General features: G+C 41.9%; 1 protein-coding gene across 4 annotated transcripts in view; it reads right to left on the minus strand.

The window, feature by feature from the left end:
• KIF13B (kinesin family member 13B) overlaps window positions 1-16644 on the minus strand; it is a 205198-nt gene that overhangs the window by 80811 nt on the left and 107743 nt on the right. For all 4 annotated transcript variants that reach the window (XM_030817055.1, XM_030817053.1, XM_030817054.1 and 1 more), the window contains exons 13-18: window positions 14924-15058; window positions 9898-10028; window positions 4505-4591; window positions 2785-2975; window positions 1602-1812; window positions 585-747 (exon numbers count right to left, since the gene is read on the minus strand). In XM_030817055.1, the coding sequence (XP_030672915.1) occupies window positions 585-747; window positions 1602-1812; window positions 2785-2975; window positions 4505-4591; window positions 9898-10028; window positions 14924-15058 (918 nt within the window). The remainder of the gene's footprint in view (window positions 1-584; window positions 748-1601; window positions 1813-2784; window positions 2976-4504; window positions 4592-9897; window positions 10029-14923; window positions 15059-16644) is intronic.

Here is a 16644-nt window from a genome sequence, read left to right on the forward strand (position 1 = left end):
TGTATGAATGTGATCAAGAGCTAGAAAAGAACCTCCAAAAAAAAAAAAGAAGGAAAAAAACCAACTGAATGGCAAAGATAGAAGATTGTGATGGGACTTTCCCCCTACATTTTATATACCAAAAAAAGTATGATCCTGAATATATACATGACACCATGACACAACTAATGAGCAGTTTTACAGAGCAAGCTATTCCAAGTAGAAAATAACATAAGCAAAATGAACACCTAACTTGTGGGGAAGGGGTTGTAGAGTGGCAGCATAAGGGAGGAAAAAAAGACACTTGGGGAAGATTAATCGGAAAAGACTTCTAAGAATTTAAACAGATTTGAACGAAGAAAGTTGAGTAAAATGAAATGAAATGTCAGGGCCAGGTGAGATGGAGAGTATATTCCCCTAGCAGATAAAATATACATACACTCAAAGGCAGAGAATGGAAAGGAAGTCAATTCTACCCAAAAGCAAGGAGGACAAAGGATCTGGACTTGGGGCAGGCATAGACAGGGATCTGAAGCTTAACACCAGGAAACATCAGGCAATCTTATCCAATGAGATCTCTGTTTTTTTCAAGTAACTGCCGTTACCTTCCTGTTGGCATCCAGGCTGGAGGCTGGAATCTGTAGGGTAACTTTGTATTCTGTTCTTTTATCCAGCTCCTCAGCAATGTAATTAGCTTCTCTCACCAACAGATTGGCCTTAACAATTTGTTCCCTCAGCCTCATCAGGCTGTTATTCAACGTTGCTTCTCTAAAAAATAAATAAAGAAGCGGTAGAGGTAGGGAATAGATTAACACAAAGCAGCTAGTCAGAAAATCATACAGTGGTAGTACATCACTGCCAAAGTGTGAATTGAGCTTTTCCATGGTCGTCTGCACGCAGGGACTGTGTTGCTGACACTGACCCATGCACACGCTTGAACCTGAACTACATGATATGCACTGGCATGCAGCCACACAGCAAGCCGGCTGTAGATAAGGGCAGTGCCCGTGTATGCAGATCATCAGGGGATCTTCATCAACTCAAGATTCCGTCTCAGCAGGTCTGAGGTGGAGGCCTGAAATCCTACATTGCTATCAACCTCCAGGTGAAAGGGAAGCTGCCTGCCTGCAGACCAAACTTTAAATAGTATGAGGTTAGTGAAGTAAAGTCTGCAACCATGGGATAAGGCATTTCAATGCAATGCTAATTAGCCCATACAGAGATCAAATTTGCAATCTACATCTCATCAGCACCATGCTTTACCTACCTGAGCTAATCAGTCCAGATAACCAACTTTCTGTTTTTCTAAAAATCATCTACCCAAGCTTCAGAACCTAAAGCATAATACAATGATCAAGTGTACTTCTATATCCAAATCCAAAAGCCATACCAACTGAAAATGGAGCAGCACCTAACATCAACAGTTTCAAATAATGCAATATAAATGGGCAATTCCCCTTTTAAAAACAAATGCAAAGTGGTTCTTGGCTGTAACACTTATCTTTTAACATAATTCTTTTTGTAAGCACCATCTCAATGTTTCCATTTGACACTTTCCCTAGGTGTGTTAGAGGTTGGCGAGCCTGAGCTATACGGTTAACAGGCCCCTCTGGGCCACCTACCTCTCCTCAGCCCACTGTCTTAAGCGTTGCTGAGCGCTGGGTGAGTGGAAAGAAAACCTGTCCATGCTCCGGCAGTTCTGCTTCTCAGGCGACAGCCTTCTCCGGAGCTGCTCCAATTCGTGCTCATACATAAGCCTCTGGCGCTCCAGTGCGGATCGTTTTTCTTCTTCATGCTGTTGTTCTAGGCTGTTTAATATGGACTGCATCGGATCTAAACACATTTTTAAAAAAGAGACATGATCGAGAGTTACAACATAATAAACTTCAAATGTTGTTCTATATGGTAATGTTGTCTGTCATCTTAACTATACCACCTAATACTTTAAAGACAATTTGGCATAAACTTAGCTTTCCTGACTTTCAATCACTCATGTTGCTATCTATTCTCAGACATATCCTCAACCATCTTCCCTGCAGAAAAAGCAGGTCTATTATATGTTCTACACATAATCTAAGACATGGCGAATCCTCCAGAAATACAGTCATAAGCCAATGATAGGCAAGTTTCTAAAGCAGAGAGATGTGACCGGGCGTAGTGGCTCACACCTGTAATCCCAGCATTTTGGGAGGCCGAGGTGGGCAGATCACCTGAGGTCAGGAGTTTGAGACCAGCCTGGCCAACATGGCGAAACCTTGTCTCTATTGAAAATACAAAAGTGAGCCAGGCATGGTGGCATGCACGCCTGTCATCCCAGCTACTCAGGAGGCTGAGGCAGAAGAATCCAATCACTTGAACCCGGGAGGCAGAGGTTGCAGGGAGCCGAGATCGTGCCACTGCACTCTAGCCTGGGCGACAGAGAGAGACTCTCTCTCAAAAAATTAAAATAAAATAAACAAGAGAGATTCTATCCATGAGAACAAAGTGATCTGACTGCACATTAAGGCAGAACATTTTGATAAATATAAATTAAAGCCAAAGACACAAAATACAGAGAATAGCAACATAAAGATTTTCCTTTTTGTTAACATTTAAAAGTCCCCAATCATAAACATTTTTAACACTCTACCATTTTTTTTTTTAAAGAGAGAAGGTCTTGCTATGTTGCCCAGGCTAAAGAGCAGTGGTTATTCACGGGCACAATCTCAGCTCACTGCAGCCTGGAACTCCTGGGCTCAAGCGATCTTCCCAACTCAGCCTCTACCAATTGGAACCGATTCTCAAGTCCACGCCTGACTTGCTCACCATTGCTGCCCAGGGCCTTCATGGTGACCTCCATCTGTGCATATTCGTAATTAAAGTTAATTTCACTGGACACCTCGCTGGAGGAGTCTCCATCTACATCCAGCTGCTCAGAACTGTTCTCGTTCTTCATGGAAGGATCCTGGTCCTCATCCTCTCGTTCTGCTTTCTTTTTCTTTTTAGGCAAATTGAGTCTTAGGGGGAAAAAGAGTATTATTTTCTGAAGTTAAGATAGGCACTTATTCACGTCATTCATTAAGTACTGGTATCTGCTAGAAGCCAAATGGACACCATGTAGGTACAACGCAATTACTGTACTTAGGAAGTTGATAATCTAGTCATAGAAATAAGACACTCATGTGCCAGCAAAAACTTACAACAGAAAGTGTGACACTAGGCCACATGCCTGTGACAAGCTCGGAGTTAAAGGAAAGCCAAGGATGCTTTCAGAGCAAGGTGATAAAGGAAGGTACGACAGGAGGAAATCATTTGAACTGAGTCTTCACGGATAAGGAGAAAGCAGGGTACAGGGAACAGCGTGGGAAAAGATGTGAAAATGGAAACGTTCATATTCTGGAGAAATGAGTAAACAACGGGATATTCAAAATTTGTATAGCACACTAGAACTAAAGCTGGAAAGATCAGCTTAATCCAAATGATGAGGGTTTTGAACACAAAGCAAAGCAGTTTACGTGACATTTAATTTAGGAAGGAAAAAAATGCTCCATGCTCTTTGTGCCCATCTACCCTTTTCTCAGTAACCAAAATATCACTGGCCCATGGCAAAGGATCTCTGTTAGCTACAGAAAAGTCAGTATGACATCTGGAGCACACTGACCAGTGACATTAACAAGAGACCAGGATGTTAACTTTTTACAATATCCAGCCTGCCTGCCTTGTCAACACAACATCAATTTTGTTTGGGAAACCACATGTACAGCCCCAGGTAAGACACAGTCTTTTTCAGCCCCCTTTGCAGCTAAGAGGCAAATTCTAGCAAAGGAGACAGAAGGAGAAGATTGCTGGGGACTCTGGGAAGACTTCTCTGTTTTTCTGGATGAACAGGACAGTCAGGGCTAGTGCAGCTACGGTTCTCCTTTTTCTTCCTATACCTGAATGCTACTTTGACGGCAATGCAGCATGGCCAAGAGAGATGCCAAGACAGTGACCAGACTTTAGCCATGACTTTTTTTGAGAGGCTTAGCCAACACTAACAACCATGTTCCTTTAGATTTCTGGTTCTGTCAGGGAAATAAATGATCTGTCTAACCCATCACAGTAAAATTTGCCATGACTTAGAGCTGAAAAGAATTCCTAAAAGAAATATCAACCTTATTTTATAGATAAAGAAACTAAAACCACGACTACGTTTCCGTAAAAAAAAAAATAAATAAAAAGATAAACATGTCAGAGAAACATTAATAAATTCTTACACCACACGGCAAAAGAATCATCTTCCAGTGGGAAATAAAAGGGAAAAACTATGTAGGTAAACTCAGTATTTTTCCAGAGTATATTGTTTATATGTCCCTAGGGTTCAGACCATATACAGTGAATGAACACACACACACACACCCCCACATATATAATATACATGCAGCAAATATATACGTACACACACAATAACATAATTGTTGTAGAGATAGGTTTACTTTTTAATATGTATTTTCTATTTCAGAGCAATCTTCAACAATCTCCTTAAGAGACATGAACGACATCATACCTGAAGAAATGGTTGTTTCCCCATAATATCCTGTCCCCATGGTGTAGCTGTATCGGACTGGAGACAGATGACCCATTTACAAATGTCCTGTAAGGAGAAGAGATCAAATGTGAATGATGAGTACAGTATCATGTCTTCTGCTTTAATTTCCCAATAACATAGAGATATAGTTACTAGGGAAAACAATAATTCCCCCAAATACAACCTGTTCTTGGTGAATTTTAATATTTGCATTTACTCCTTTGCTGATTCACCTAAAATGTTTATGGTACAAAGCACAGGCACATCTCATTTTACTGCGCTTTGCTTTATTGTGCTTTGCAGATACCACATTTTTTACAAATTGAAGGTTTGTAGCTATCCTTTTGTTAAGCAAGGCTACGGGAGATACTTTTCAAATAGCACGTGCTCACTTCACATCTGTCATGGAGGTCTGTGATCAGGGACCTTTGACCTCACCTCTCTAATTGTTTTTGGAACATCGTCAACTGCACCCATGTAAAATGGTAAATTTAATAAATGTAGTATGGGTTTTGACTCTCTCCCTCTGCTCGGGTCTCTTTATTCCATATTGAAATTAGGCTAATTAATAACTACAATAACCTCTAACTGTTTAAGTGAAAGAAAGAGTCACGCATCCCTCGAAAGGTGGAAATAATTAAGCTCAGTGAGGAATCACATCGAAAACCAAGAAAGGACGAAAAGCCAGGCCTCCTGTACCAACAGTTGGCCAAGCTGTGAGTGCACATGAAAAGCTCTTGAAGGAAATTAAAGGTGCTTCTCCAGTGACTACATGAATGATAAGGCTGAACAGTCTTCCTGCTGATATGGAGAAAGTTCAGTGGTCTGGATAGAAGAGCAACCCAGCCACAATATTCCCTCAACCAAACCCTAATCCAGAGTGAGGTCCTAACTCTCTTTAATTCTATGAATTGAGAGAAGTGAGGAAGCAACAGAAGAAAAGTTGGAAGCTAGGGAGGTTGGTTCATGAGGTTTAAGGAAAGAAGCCACCTCTGTAACATAAAAGTGCAAGGTGAAGCAGCAAGTGCTGATGGAGAAGCTGCAGCAAGATCGCTGATGAGATTTTTGATGTAGATGAAACAGACTTCTATTGGAAGATGTCATCTAGAACTTTCTTAGCTAGAGAAGAGAAGTCAATACCTGGCTTCAAAGCTTCAATGGCAGGCTGATTCTCTTAGGGGCTAATGTAGCTGGTGACTTTAAGTTGATGCCAATGCTTATTGACCATTCTGAAAATCCTAGGGCCCTTAAGAATTATGCTAAATCAGCTCTGCCTGTGCTCTGTAAATGGAACAAAGCCTGGATATTTGTTGAATATTTTAAGCCCACTGTTGAGACCTAATGCTCAGAAGATTCCTTTCAAAATATTACTGCTCATTGATAATGCACCTGATCACCCAAGAGCTCTGATGGAGATGTACAAGGATATGAATGTTGTTTTCATGCCTGATAACACAACATCCACTCTGCAGCCCATGGATCAAGAATTTTCACTTTCAAGTCTTATCATTTAAAAAATACATTTCATAAGGCTATAGCTGCTATAGACAGTGATTCCTCTAATGGATCGTGGCAAACTAAGTTAAAAACCTTCTGGAAAGGATTCGCCATTCTAAGATGCCATTAAGAACATTTGTTATTCAGAGGAGGAAGTAAAAATATCAACATTAACAGGAATTTGGAAGGAGTCCAACCCTCATGGATGCCTTCTGGGGGTTCAAGACTTTAGGGGAGGAAGTAACTGCAGGTGTGGTGGAAATAGCAAGAGAGCTAGAATAAGAAGTAGAGCCTGAAGACGTGGCTGAACTGCTGTGACCTCAAGATAAAACATTAGTGGGTAAGTTGATTCTTATGAATAAGCAAAGAAAGTGGTTTCTTGAGATGGAAGCTACTCCTGGTGAAGATGCTGTGAACACTGCTGAAATGACAACAGAGGGTTTAGAATATTTCAGAAACTCAGTTCATAAAGCAGTGTCAGGATTGAAGACGACTGATTCCAATTTTGAAAAGAAGTTCTACCGTGGGTAAAATGCTACCAAACAGCAACGCATGCTACAGAGAAATCGTTCTTGAAAGAAAAAGTCAATCAATGTGGCAAACTTCACTGTTGTCGTATTTTAAGAAATTGCCACAGCCTTCCCAACCTTCAGCAAAACTACCACCTTGATCAGTGAGCAGCCATTAACATGGAGGCAAGACCTTCCTGCAGCAAAAAGGCTACCCCCTGCTGAAGGCTCCAATGATTTTTTAGCAACAAAGTTTTTAACTAAAAAAAAATTTTTTGAGACAGTCTTGCTCTCTGTTGCCCAGGCTGGGGTGTAGTGGTGCAATCTCGGTTCAATGAAGCCTCTGCCTCCCAGGTTCAGGCGATTCTCCTGCCTCAACCTCTCGAGTAGATGGGATTATTGGCTAGTAGAGACAGGGTCTTGCCATGTTGGCCAGGCTAGTCATGAACTCCTGACCTCAAGTGATCTGCCCACCTCAGCCTCTCAAAGTGCTGGGATTACAGGCATGAGCCACCGCACCTAGCCGCAAAGTATTTTTAAATTAAGGAATGTATATTAAGATATAATGCTATTGCACAATTAGTAGACTATAGTATAAACCTAACTTATATATGCAATAGGAAATCAAAAATTTGTGTGACTTGCTTTACTATGATATTTGCTTCACTGTGGAAGTCCGAACCTGCAAAGTCTCCAACATATGCCTGTATAATAGATTATTATCCCCCATTTTTCAAAGTTCCAAGTGCTATGTAGTTACTTAAGATGCTTATGGTATGAAGTATTACAGATCAATAAATAACCTCCATTTTTAAAAGTTCTAAATTTGTTCCATAGTATATTAAGGAGTAAACAGGGAACCATTACAGCCAATAATGAAAAGATGGTAGCAATATACAACAAAAACAAATATGTCCAATCTACGTGAATGGAAAGAACCAAACAACCAGACTCTAGAAACGTCTCCTGATAACAGTAATGAGAAATGAGACCTATATTAAAGTCTTCTGTAACTTCCCATAGCAAGGAAAATGATCACATCCTATCAATATAAGGAAGATTTACCAGTTCCACTGTGCTGCTTATCGTGAAAATGGCATTCAACAGAAGTGGTGGGTAGAATACCACTAAGGGAAGAATTTGGAAGGGCGGGAAATAATTAGAGTATGCATAGCATGGTAACACTGATATTCCTGGGACACCAGTGTCATAGTGCCCCTCTCCTGCTGAAGGACTCGTTTATTAAGATACAGGATATCAAGTACAATTTTTTTAACTTTAAGGGCTCTTCCTCCCACAAGGAAGGCCTCTTAACTCCTGCCAAAAAAAAAAGGCTTATTTTCTGTACATTACACATGATCGACTCTTCCTCCAAATGCAGGCCCCTATCAGTCCTACAACCTGGATAAAGGTTCCCATTCCTCTCATCCTCCTACTCTTACTCTGTAATCCAAGCCCAGCTGGGTTTCTACTTCCTTTGTAAGAGATGCCAATCACCCCAACCTAGAGTATCTTAGTTTCTTTAAACTCTGTAAAACTATGGAGCATTTGCCTGGGGATATAGTATTCGTGATTTATGTGTATGCATACATGCAAAATTTTATTTCCTATCTAGATTTCATTCATGATCCAGGTTTTTACACACTAAAAGTAACTGGATCTTGGCCAGGCACAGTAGTTTATGCCTGTAATCCAGCACTTTGTGAGGTCAAGGAGGGAGGATCATTTGAGCCCAGAAGTTCAAGGCCAATCTGGGCAACATATCAAGACCCTGTATCTACAAAACTAAGTTTTTAAAAGATTATGTGGGTGTGGTGACATGCACTTGTAGTCCCAGCTACTCAGGAGGACGAGGTGGGAGGATTATTTGAGCTCAGAACTTGGAGGCTGCAGTGAGCGTGAGCTATGACTACACCACTGCACTCCAGCCTGGATGACAGAATAAGGCCCTGTCAAGAAGAGGGAAGGGATCGGGGGAAGGGATCGGGAGAAGGGAAGGGGAGGGGAGGAAGTGGGGCAGAGAAGAGGGTAGAGGGGAAGAGGGAAGGGGAGGCAGGGAGCCAGTGTGAGAAAGCAGCTGTTGTAAGATTTTGGCTCTGGGTGGATGACTTCAGAGAGAATTTAAGGAGGTAGGGGTTCCACATATGCTGGGTACTGTCAGAAAGTGGGAGTAATCCTATGAATGGGTATTTCACAAAATCGTATCCATGGCTTCAGGCTAGAACAGAATAACGCTGTAACTGGTGAAGAAGTAGCAGTCACTCATATTGGTTCAGAGAAGGGTATTCTTTGGATGGCACGGTGACCATGTTTTCGCCTGCACTTAAATGAAACGATGATGTGGCCTACTCTGTCTTATTGCATCCTGGTCTTGGAGAACCCTTGCCTGAAGCTGGGGTTCTGTGTGATTATTTATGGCCTCATTAGAGAACAGCACAACACAGCTGTGAGGGCCACACCAGCTTCTGCTCCTGTTTTCTCATTTGATCCTTCCCCAGAGCTTGATAGTGTCTCAATACTTGAAGACTTTATGGATAAAATCAGTGATATCGATGATTTTTTGACATCATAAAATGAAACAAATCAGCATTTGAAAGGTCAACATAATTCAGTTAACCACTGTCTGTAACAGTTACAGACTGTTATACTTCCAACTCCGTAAAGGGATAACAGCTCTATAGCTGAAGGAAACAAAGTGACAAACGTGTCATTCATAAAATGTGGGGCCCCTTCATTCCTCGATGGCGTATTAAGTTCCTGTGTACTAGTCTCACACTATGTGCCAGGAATGGAGAATCAAAAAAAGAAAGGCCCTTGTCCTCAAGCAGCTCACAGTCTAATGGGGTAATAAGGCTTTACAGCCCACAAGGAGACAGTAAGAAGCACTGCCACAACAGGGGGATGGTCCGATACCTCCTAAGGGCACTGCATTCAGACCAAACAGGGACCTCCCCACAGGAGATCATAGCAGCACTTAACCCTGCAGACCCAACAGGAGTTAGCAGGTCAAAGGACTGGCAGGTACAAAGGAGGAGGAGATAAACTGGGGGGCTATAAAGGATTTTCTATCACAAACAGAGGAAAGCCTTCTAGGGCTGTGGTGAGTGAACCAGGAGGCAGCTCATGGTGTTGGCAGGGGCTCTGATCAAGACTTGATGAGGGCCTAAATACGTAGGGCCATGGCAGTGGGTACAGAGAGGAAGGAATGGGTGTGAGAGGCATTAAAGCTAAATGTAAGGGGCCCACCCAACCAACTGGATTACTTAATGTGGTCAACTTAAAAGCAACAAAGGCCACTGTCGCCACTAGAGTACTTTCTTCCTCTGAAAAACTCTTGTGATATAAACACTAATTCAAATATGTTACCTGGTGTTCTTCTGAGGAGTCAGCATAACCTGGCCTTCTGACGTGATGTCTATAATACAGTGTTCAGGAAGAATTCCCATGCCGCACAGTTGGATATCTTGGGAATTTGCTGACCCTATCAATGTATGTTCCTAAGAAAAAATCAAATTCACCGATTAATACTGTATTCTTACATGTACACAATTGAAATCGTTTACACTGAGCCCTCTTATATTGTCCTATTACCTTTGCTAAAATATTTTTTTATTTTTATTTTATTTTTGAGACAGAATCTCACTCTATCCCCCAGGCTGGAGGGCAGTGGTGCAATCCTGGCTCACTGCAACCTCCGCCTCCCAGTTTCAAGCAATTCTCCTGCCTCAGCCTCCTGAGTAGCTGGGATTACAGGCATGCACCACCATGCCCAGCTCATTTTTTCGTATTTTTAGCACAGACAGGGTTTCACCATGTTGGCCAGGCTGGTCTCAAACTCCTGACCTCAAGTGATCCACCTGCCTCGGCCTCCCAAAGTGCTGGGATTACAGGCGTGAGTCACCACGCCTGGCCTAAAAGATTTTTTAAAAGCAAATGAAGCCAGGCATGGTTGAAACAAAAACAGGAAGGGAGCGAGATTTGGCCTGTGAAAAGTAATTGGCTGACCCTGACCTAGACTAACTCACCTACTCCCACGGCTTTAAATGCCATCTACAAATAAACTACATCTCCATCACCACCCCAGAGCTACATAATTTAGTTCCATTTTTTTTCCCCACCTCCACAACCACTATCGCAGTCTTAGTCACTTATTTTTTATTCATTTATTTTTTTTTTTGAGACAGGGTCTTGTTCTGTCACCCAGGCTGGAGTGCAGAGACACTATCCATGCTCACTAAACCTCACCCTCTTGGGCTCAAGCAATCTCTCTGTCTCAGCCTATGAGTAGCTGAGATCACAGGCAGGCACCACCTTGACCAACTAATTTTTTTTTTTAATTTTTTTGTAGAGACAGGGTCTCAATATGTTGCTCAGGTTGATCTCAAATGCCTGATCTCAAGCAATCCTTCCACCTCAGCCTCCTGAAGTACTGGGATTACATGTGTGAGCCACTGCGCCCAGCCTCAGCCACTATTATTTTCTGCATACTCAGCCTACTTGACACAACTTGGATGTCTGAAATATATCAAAGGGAACAAGGGCCAAAGCTAAACTCTTGTTCCCATCTCCCCTAACCCAACAGAAGTCTATTTCCTTCTCCAATAATAATGGATGGCACTACCACCACCAGTCAGTCAACTGAAAAGCTTACATATGATTCTTGAGTGCTCTTTCTTTCTCTTACAAGCCCATACCCACCCCACGTCAGTCAGGGAAAATCTTACAGACTTTTCCTACAAGGTCTATCAAGAATAAGCTTGTTTTCCCCACCTCCACAACCACATCCTAGATTCAGCCTCCAGGATCTCTTGCCTGTGGATACAGGAACTTCCTACTATGTCTTCACTGCATGCCACGCCCTTCCACTCCTGCCACAACAGCTGGCACATCATCCCCTATTTAAAACCTTCTAAGAGTGGGCATGGTAGCTTACACCTGTAATCCCAGCAATTTGGGAAGCCAAGGCAGGAGAATCCCTTGAACCCAGGAGATCGAGACCAGCCTGGGCAACACAGTGAGACCTTGTCTCTACTAAAAAAAAAAAAAAAATTGTGGCCAGGCACGGTGGCTCATACCTGTGATCCCAGCACTTTGGGAGGCTGGGGTGGGTGGATCACTCGAAGTCAGGAGTTCAAGACCAGCCTGGCCAACATGGTGAAACCCCGTCTCTACTAAGAATACAAAAAAATTAGCCAGACATGGTGGCACATGCCTGTAATCATAGCTACTCGGGAGGCTGAGGCAGGAGAGTGGCTTGAACCTGGGAGGTGGAGGCTGCAGTGAGCTGAGATCATGCCACTGCACTCCAGCCTGGGCAACAGAGCAAGACTCCATCTCAAAAAAATAAAAATAAAAATGAGGCAGGAAGATCACTTGAGCCCAGGATACTGAGGCTGCAATAAGCCATAATCGTACCACTGCACTCTCACCTGGATGACAGAATGAGACCCTGCCTCAAAAAAAAACAAAACAAAAACAACAACAACAAAAAAAAAAACAAAAAAAATTAAGACTAAAACCTTCTAGTGGCTTCTCTTTGAACTTCCGATAAAGCCCAAATTCTTACCCAGGCTTACAAAGCATTCTACAACCTGTCCCTGCCTGTCTCTGACCCTCACGCTCACCATCTTCCCCTCACAGAGCATGTGCCAGCCACATCGGCCTCCCATCTGTTCTTTGAGCACACTGAGCCTATTTCCATCCTACTGCCTTTTACTAGCTGTTTCCTCTGTCTGAAATGTTCTTCCCCTGATCCTGATATGGGTCATTTCTTATCATTTCTATCTCAGCTTTTAAAGTCACATCCTCAGAGAGGTGTTTCCTGAGCTCACAATTGGAAAAAGCCACTGTCATTCTGCCCTATTTTAACTCCTTCCATGACACTGACTGACTGTGGGTTTACTGTCCATCTTGTATTCCAAGCACTTAACAAAGGCCTGGCATATGTAGGCATTAAAAAAATATAAAAATAAATGCACAATCATTTCCCTTTGTGTGCCCAGGTAATCAAAATAAGATAAAGTTAAGCAAGGATAGCATCTCAGTCTCTTTATTGATAGATGGGTATAATGATTCTGAAGTATGCTACTATAAAATATTCCAGGATATATGAAGGGGGTGTTATATCCTAGAAGAGTAAGAGAACTGTACAGTTGGAACTAGAAAGAACTTTGGAGATGTTTTAATCCAATGCCTTCACTTACACATGGAGTGGCTGAAGTCATCCAGAGACGTGAAGTCATCTACCCAACATCTAAACTGACTTTTGAATTGGAAGGCAAAGTAATAAAAAATGTTCAGCCTCCAAATTCCGCCATAAAACTGTTCTTGGACTGAGATCATCCTTTTGAATGTGCTTTGTCTTGAAGATATGCTTGCTGTGGGGTTAGTTAGCTTGGGCAATCAACAAATCAACACTGCCTCAGACTCAGCCAAACAGGGCTGGCCACACAGCCTGAAACAGAACCCAAACACCTCCACACAAGATGACCAGAAACATTTGATGACTCTCCAAACATCTTTAAACAGCTTCTTTAAGTTTTTAGTCAAGGAGCAGATATGAATCAGAGTTTTTTCTTGATGTGTGTGTTTGTGTGTTCCAATTTGAACTACATTACAACGGAAAGAAAAAGAATTTCTAGTTCTGAGAAAAGGACAGAATATTTAGGTCCTATTCTAACATTGCATCTCTTCCCACATAGTCAGCTTGTTAGCTTTACCTTCCTGGTCACATTCATATGAATATCCCCAGCTGACATCCTAACTCAGAAATGCTACCAGCACTGTTCAGAGGCAAAGTAAGTAATGTGATAATACATTTTTTTTTTTTTGAAACAGAGTCTTGCTCTGTTGCCCAGGCTGGGGTGCAGTGGCATGATCTCAGCTCACTGCAACCTCCACCTCTTAGGTTCAAGCGATTGGCCTGCCTCAACTTCTCAAGTAGCTGGGACTATAGGCATGTACCACCACCCCTGGCTAACTTTTATATTTTTAGTAGAGACAGAGTTTCATCATGTTGGCCAGGCTGGTCTTGAACTCCTGACCTCAAGTAATCTGCCCGCCTCAGCCTCCCAAAGTGCTGGGATTACAGGTGTGAGCCACCACGCTCGGCCAATAATACATCATTTTTTAATAGGCATGGATAATATGTGTATAAGAAACCATACAGGTATCAAACAAAAAAGTGGAATGTGGGATCTTTTCTATTTGTATAGTGCTTCTGTTTACGAAGTGCTTCTGCATCTCCAACCCTCACAGGAACCTGGCAAAGTAGCCAGACACTTCCCTCCATTTACAAAGGAATTAGACTAGAGGGGGCAAAGGGCTTGGCCGTACACTAGAGAGAGAGGTCACTCCCTCCTACCCCAGCTTTGCCGCCACTGAACCACAACACCTGAGACATGCACACATGAAGGTATGCATCAAAGACACAGCCTAACTCACAGCATGACAACACATCATATAAGATACTTATTAACAACGGGGCTTCTCAAAATGACACAGAGTCACTGCCCCAGGATCTCTCCAGGCTTTTCTGAAATGAAACCACACAATTCTCTTAGAGCTGTTTCCCACATAGTCAGCTTGTTAGCCTTACTTTCCTGGTCACATTCATTAAACCCACACATGTGAGGGGAAAGAAACTGTGTGCCAACAGTTATCAACCCTGTGTTAGAGTCGTGTAGTCCATCATATATAATAAGTAATTTGTGCTCTGGGCTTGACACAGCCCATTCTGGGCACTCCTCGAATCTGTGTGGTGTCTCAGGGTTCAGGCTTATTCTGAAGTTGTCTCTTACCTTACTAATATATCCCATGTTTTATAGATTTCAGTGGATACCAATATTTGTTTTCTTTTCTGTTCTGTGCTCTGACTCACTCAGTCTCTAAGTAACCTATACTCTTTTTTTTTAATAGATTGATAACCCAAATTTTTAATTTTTCCTAAGAGTTACTGGAAACATAAATTTCATACCAACTGGTCCTAAGAACTTTATTTATACATTTTTTTCTTGTGAGCTAACACACTGCTTACAAAAGAATGTGCTTCACATAAACCATAAAAGCTTCCGTATACTTACTAAATGAATCATTTCGTCTTCAAAGTCATCCATTTTTAAAGTTATCTACTTAATTCCCTGATACAAATCACATTAAATAATGGTAGGTGAGCTATTTATCTTGTTGGAAATAATATCAGAGTATCTTTTTTTATATTGTCTAGTTGAATGGCATCAAAGACTAAAAAAGAAAACTGAGCCCAGAAACCCAAGATGGTTCCGTAATTTTTTGCTGTCTTCTGAGTAAGCATGGTTCCCCAAGTTTACTAAAGTACTGTGAAATATTGTCCTATTTTGTAACAAGAATCTAGTGGCAAAGCAGATTACTTCACCTTTAAATAGTACACCAGAAGCTCATTCAGAGCTGGGTCAGCATTCAGATTCACAAGGAAGCATTTATCATCGCCAACTTTGATTCCCGAAGACTGAAGAGATATTCCAAGACTCTCAAGCTGTTTCTGTCGTTCCTGTAAATGTTATCAGAGAAGTATTAATTTCACAGCTATTGAGGCAGTGAGATATCCGAGTGTTTACATTACAGTGTTACAATTATTCAATAGTGTTGCAATTCAAAGATACTCTCTTAGGCTATGGCATTATAGATTTATTGCATTTTTCTCTTTCCAAACTATATGATTTTTTTGTTAATTGTAATTTTATTTTGAAAAATAAAGTCTATTACATATAGTAACTAATTGTACTAGTGAATTCTCAGTTTTCATTTTTGAAAATATCTAATGTCTTGAATTCATCTCATATAACTCTGTATATATAAGCAAAGGTGTGTGCACTTTCCTCAACCGGGATCCTTCTTAAAAGCAAAGGATGATCAGTACACTCTCCTGCCTGACATCTTCAGCGACCTCCCAATCAGGATAAAGGCCAAACTCCCTCAGTAAAGATCACAAGGCCCTTCAATCTGGCCTGCTTCCCCTCTGGCTTCTTGCCTTCTCACTCCTGTCAAACCTGGCACTGCATGAAACAAGTTCCAGGTCCTTGAAAGTGCTAAGAATGTTCTCTGGGCTGGGTGTGGTGGCTCATGCCTGTAATCCCAGCACTGTGGGAGGCCAAGGCAGGCAGATCACTTGAGGCCACGAGTTCAAGACCAGCCTGGTGAAACCCCATCTCTACTAAAAATATAAAAATTAGCCAGGTGTGGCGGCAGGCACCTGTAATCCCAGCTACTTGGGAAGGTGAGGCAGGAGAATCACTTGAACCCGGGAGGTGGAGGTTGTGGTGAGCCGAGATCACGCCATTGCGCTCCAGCCTGGGCGACGGAGAGAGACTCCATCTCAAAACTCAAAAACAAAAAACAAACAAACGAAACAAACGTTCTCTGTGTTCTCGTTAGCTGAAAAGATTTTATACCTCCTTCTTCTATCTGGAGCAGACGTGTTCTACTTCGTAACTGTTTACCGGGCCGTTTCTCTCACACGGGACTGTGTGCTGTGTGCGGATCCTATCTCACATACTGTTGTGTTCCCAGCACTTAGCACAGTGAAGGACACATGGCAAGCACTCAAAACATCAGTGTGGTGAATTTATCCAAAAACAAACAAACTTGCATACGCACTCAAGCATTATTTTCATAACATGGGCCTTTCCTTTTTTGTGCCTGCCTCTGAACCCATACAATATACAAACATCTGTACATCATAAGGGTATGGGCGTGGATCTCACAACCAGATGCTCTGTGGTTAGGGTAGAGTCGGGGCTGGAGAGGGTATCTTCAACTATGGGTAAATAGCAAGTAGCAATGAGTCAATCACCCAAGACCTCTGATTGTGGGGAAAGGCAAGACAAACTAAGTCATTTAACTAGAGCCACACAGTAAGTTTGCAGCATAATTAAAATAAAGCTTCACAATTTTGCTATTTCTAGGCATGCCATCGTAATTTATATAATCACTGCAACTCAGCCAATATATCCTGCCTAGAAGTATACTACCACAGAATTGAAATGTGTATTTTGGTCCTGGGTCTTCAAATCAAGTCTTTAAATCCAGTTCTAACAAAAAGAACTACAGGGTTCTTTCAGAAGTTTTGAGTCATTT

Source organism: Nomascus leucogenys, chromosome 8 (genome assembly GCF_006542625.1).
Source record: "Nomascus leucogenys isolate Asia chromosome 8, Asia_NLE_v1, whole genome shotgun sequence".
In the NCBI taxonomy this organism is placed as follows: domain Eukaryota; kingdom Metazoa; phylum Chordata; class Mammalia; order Primates; family Hylobatidae; genus Nomascus; species Nomascus leucogenys.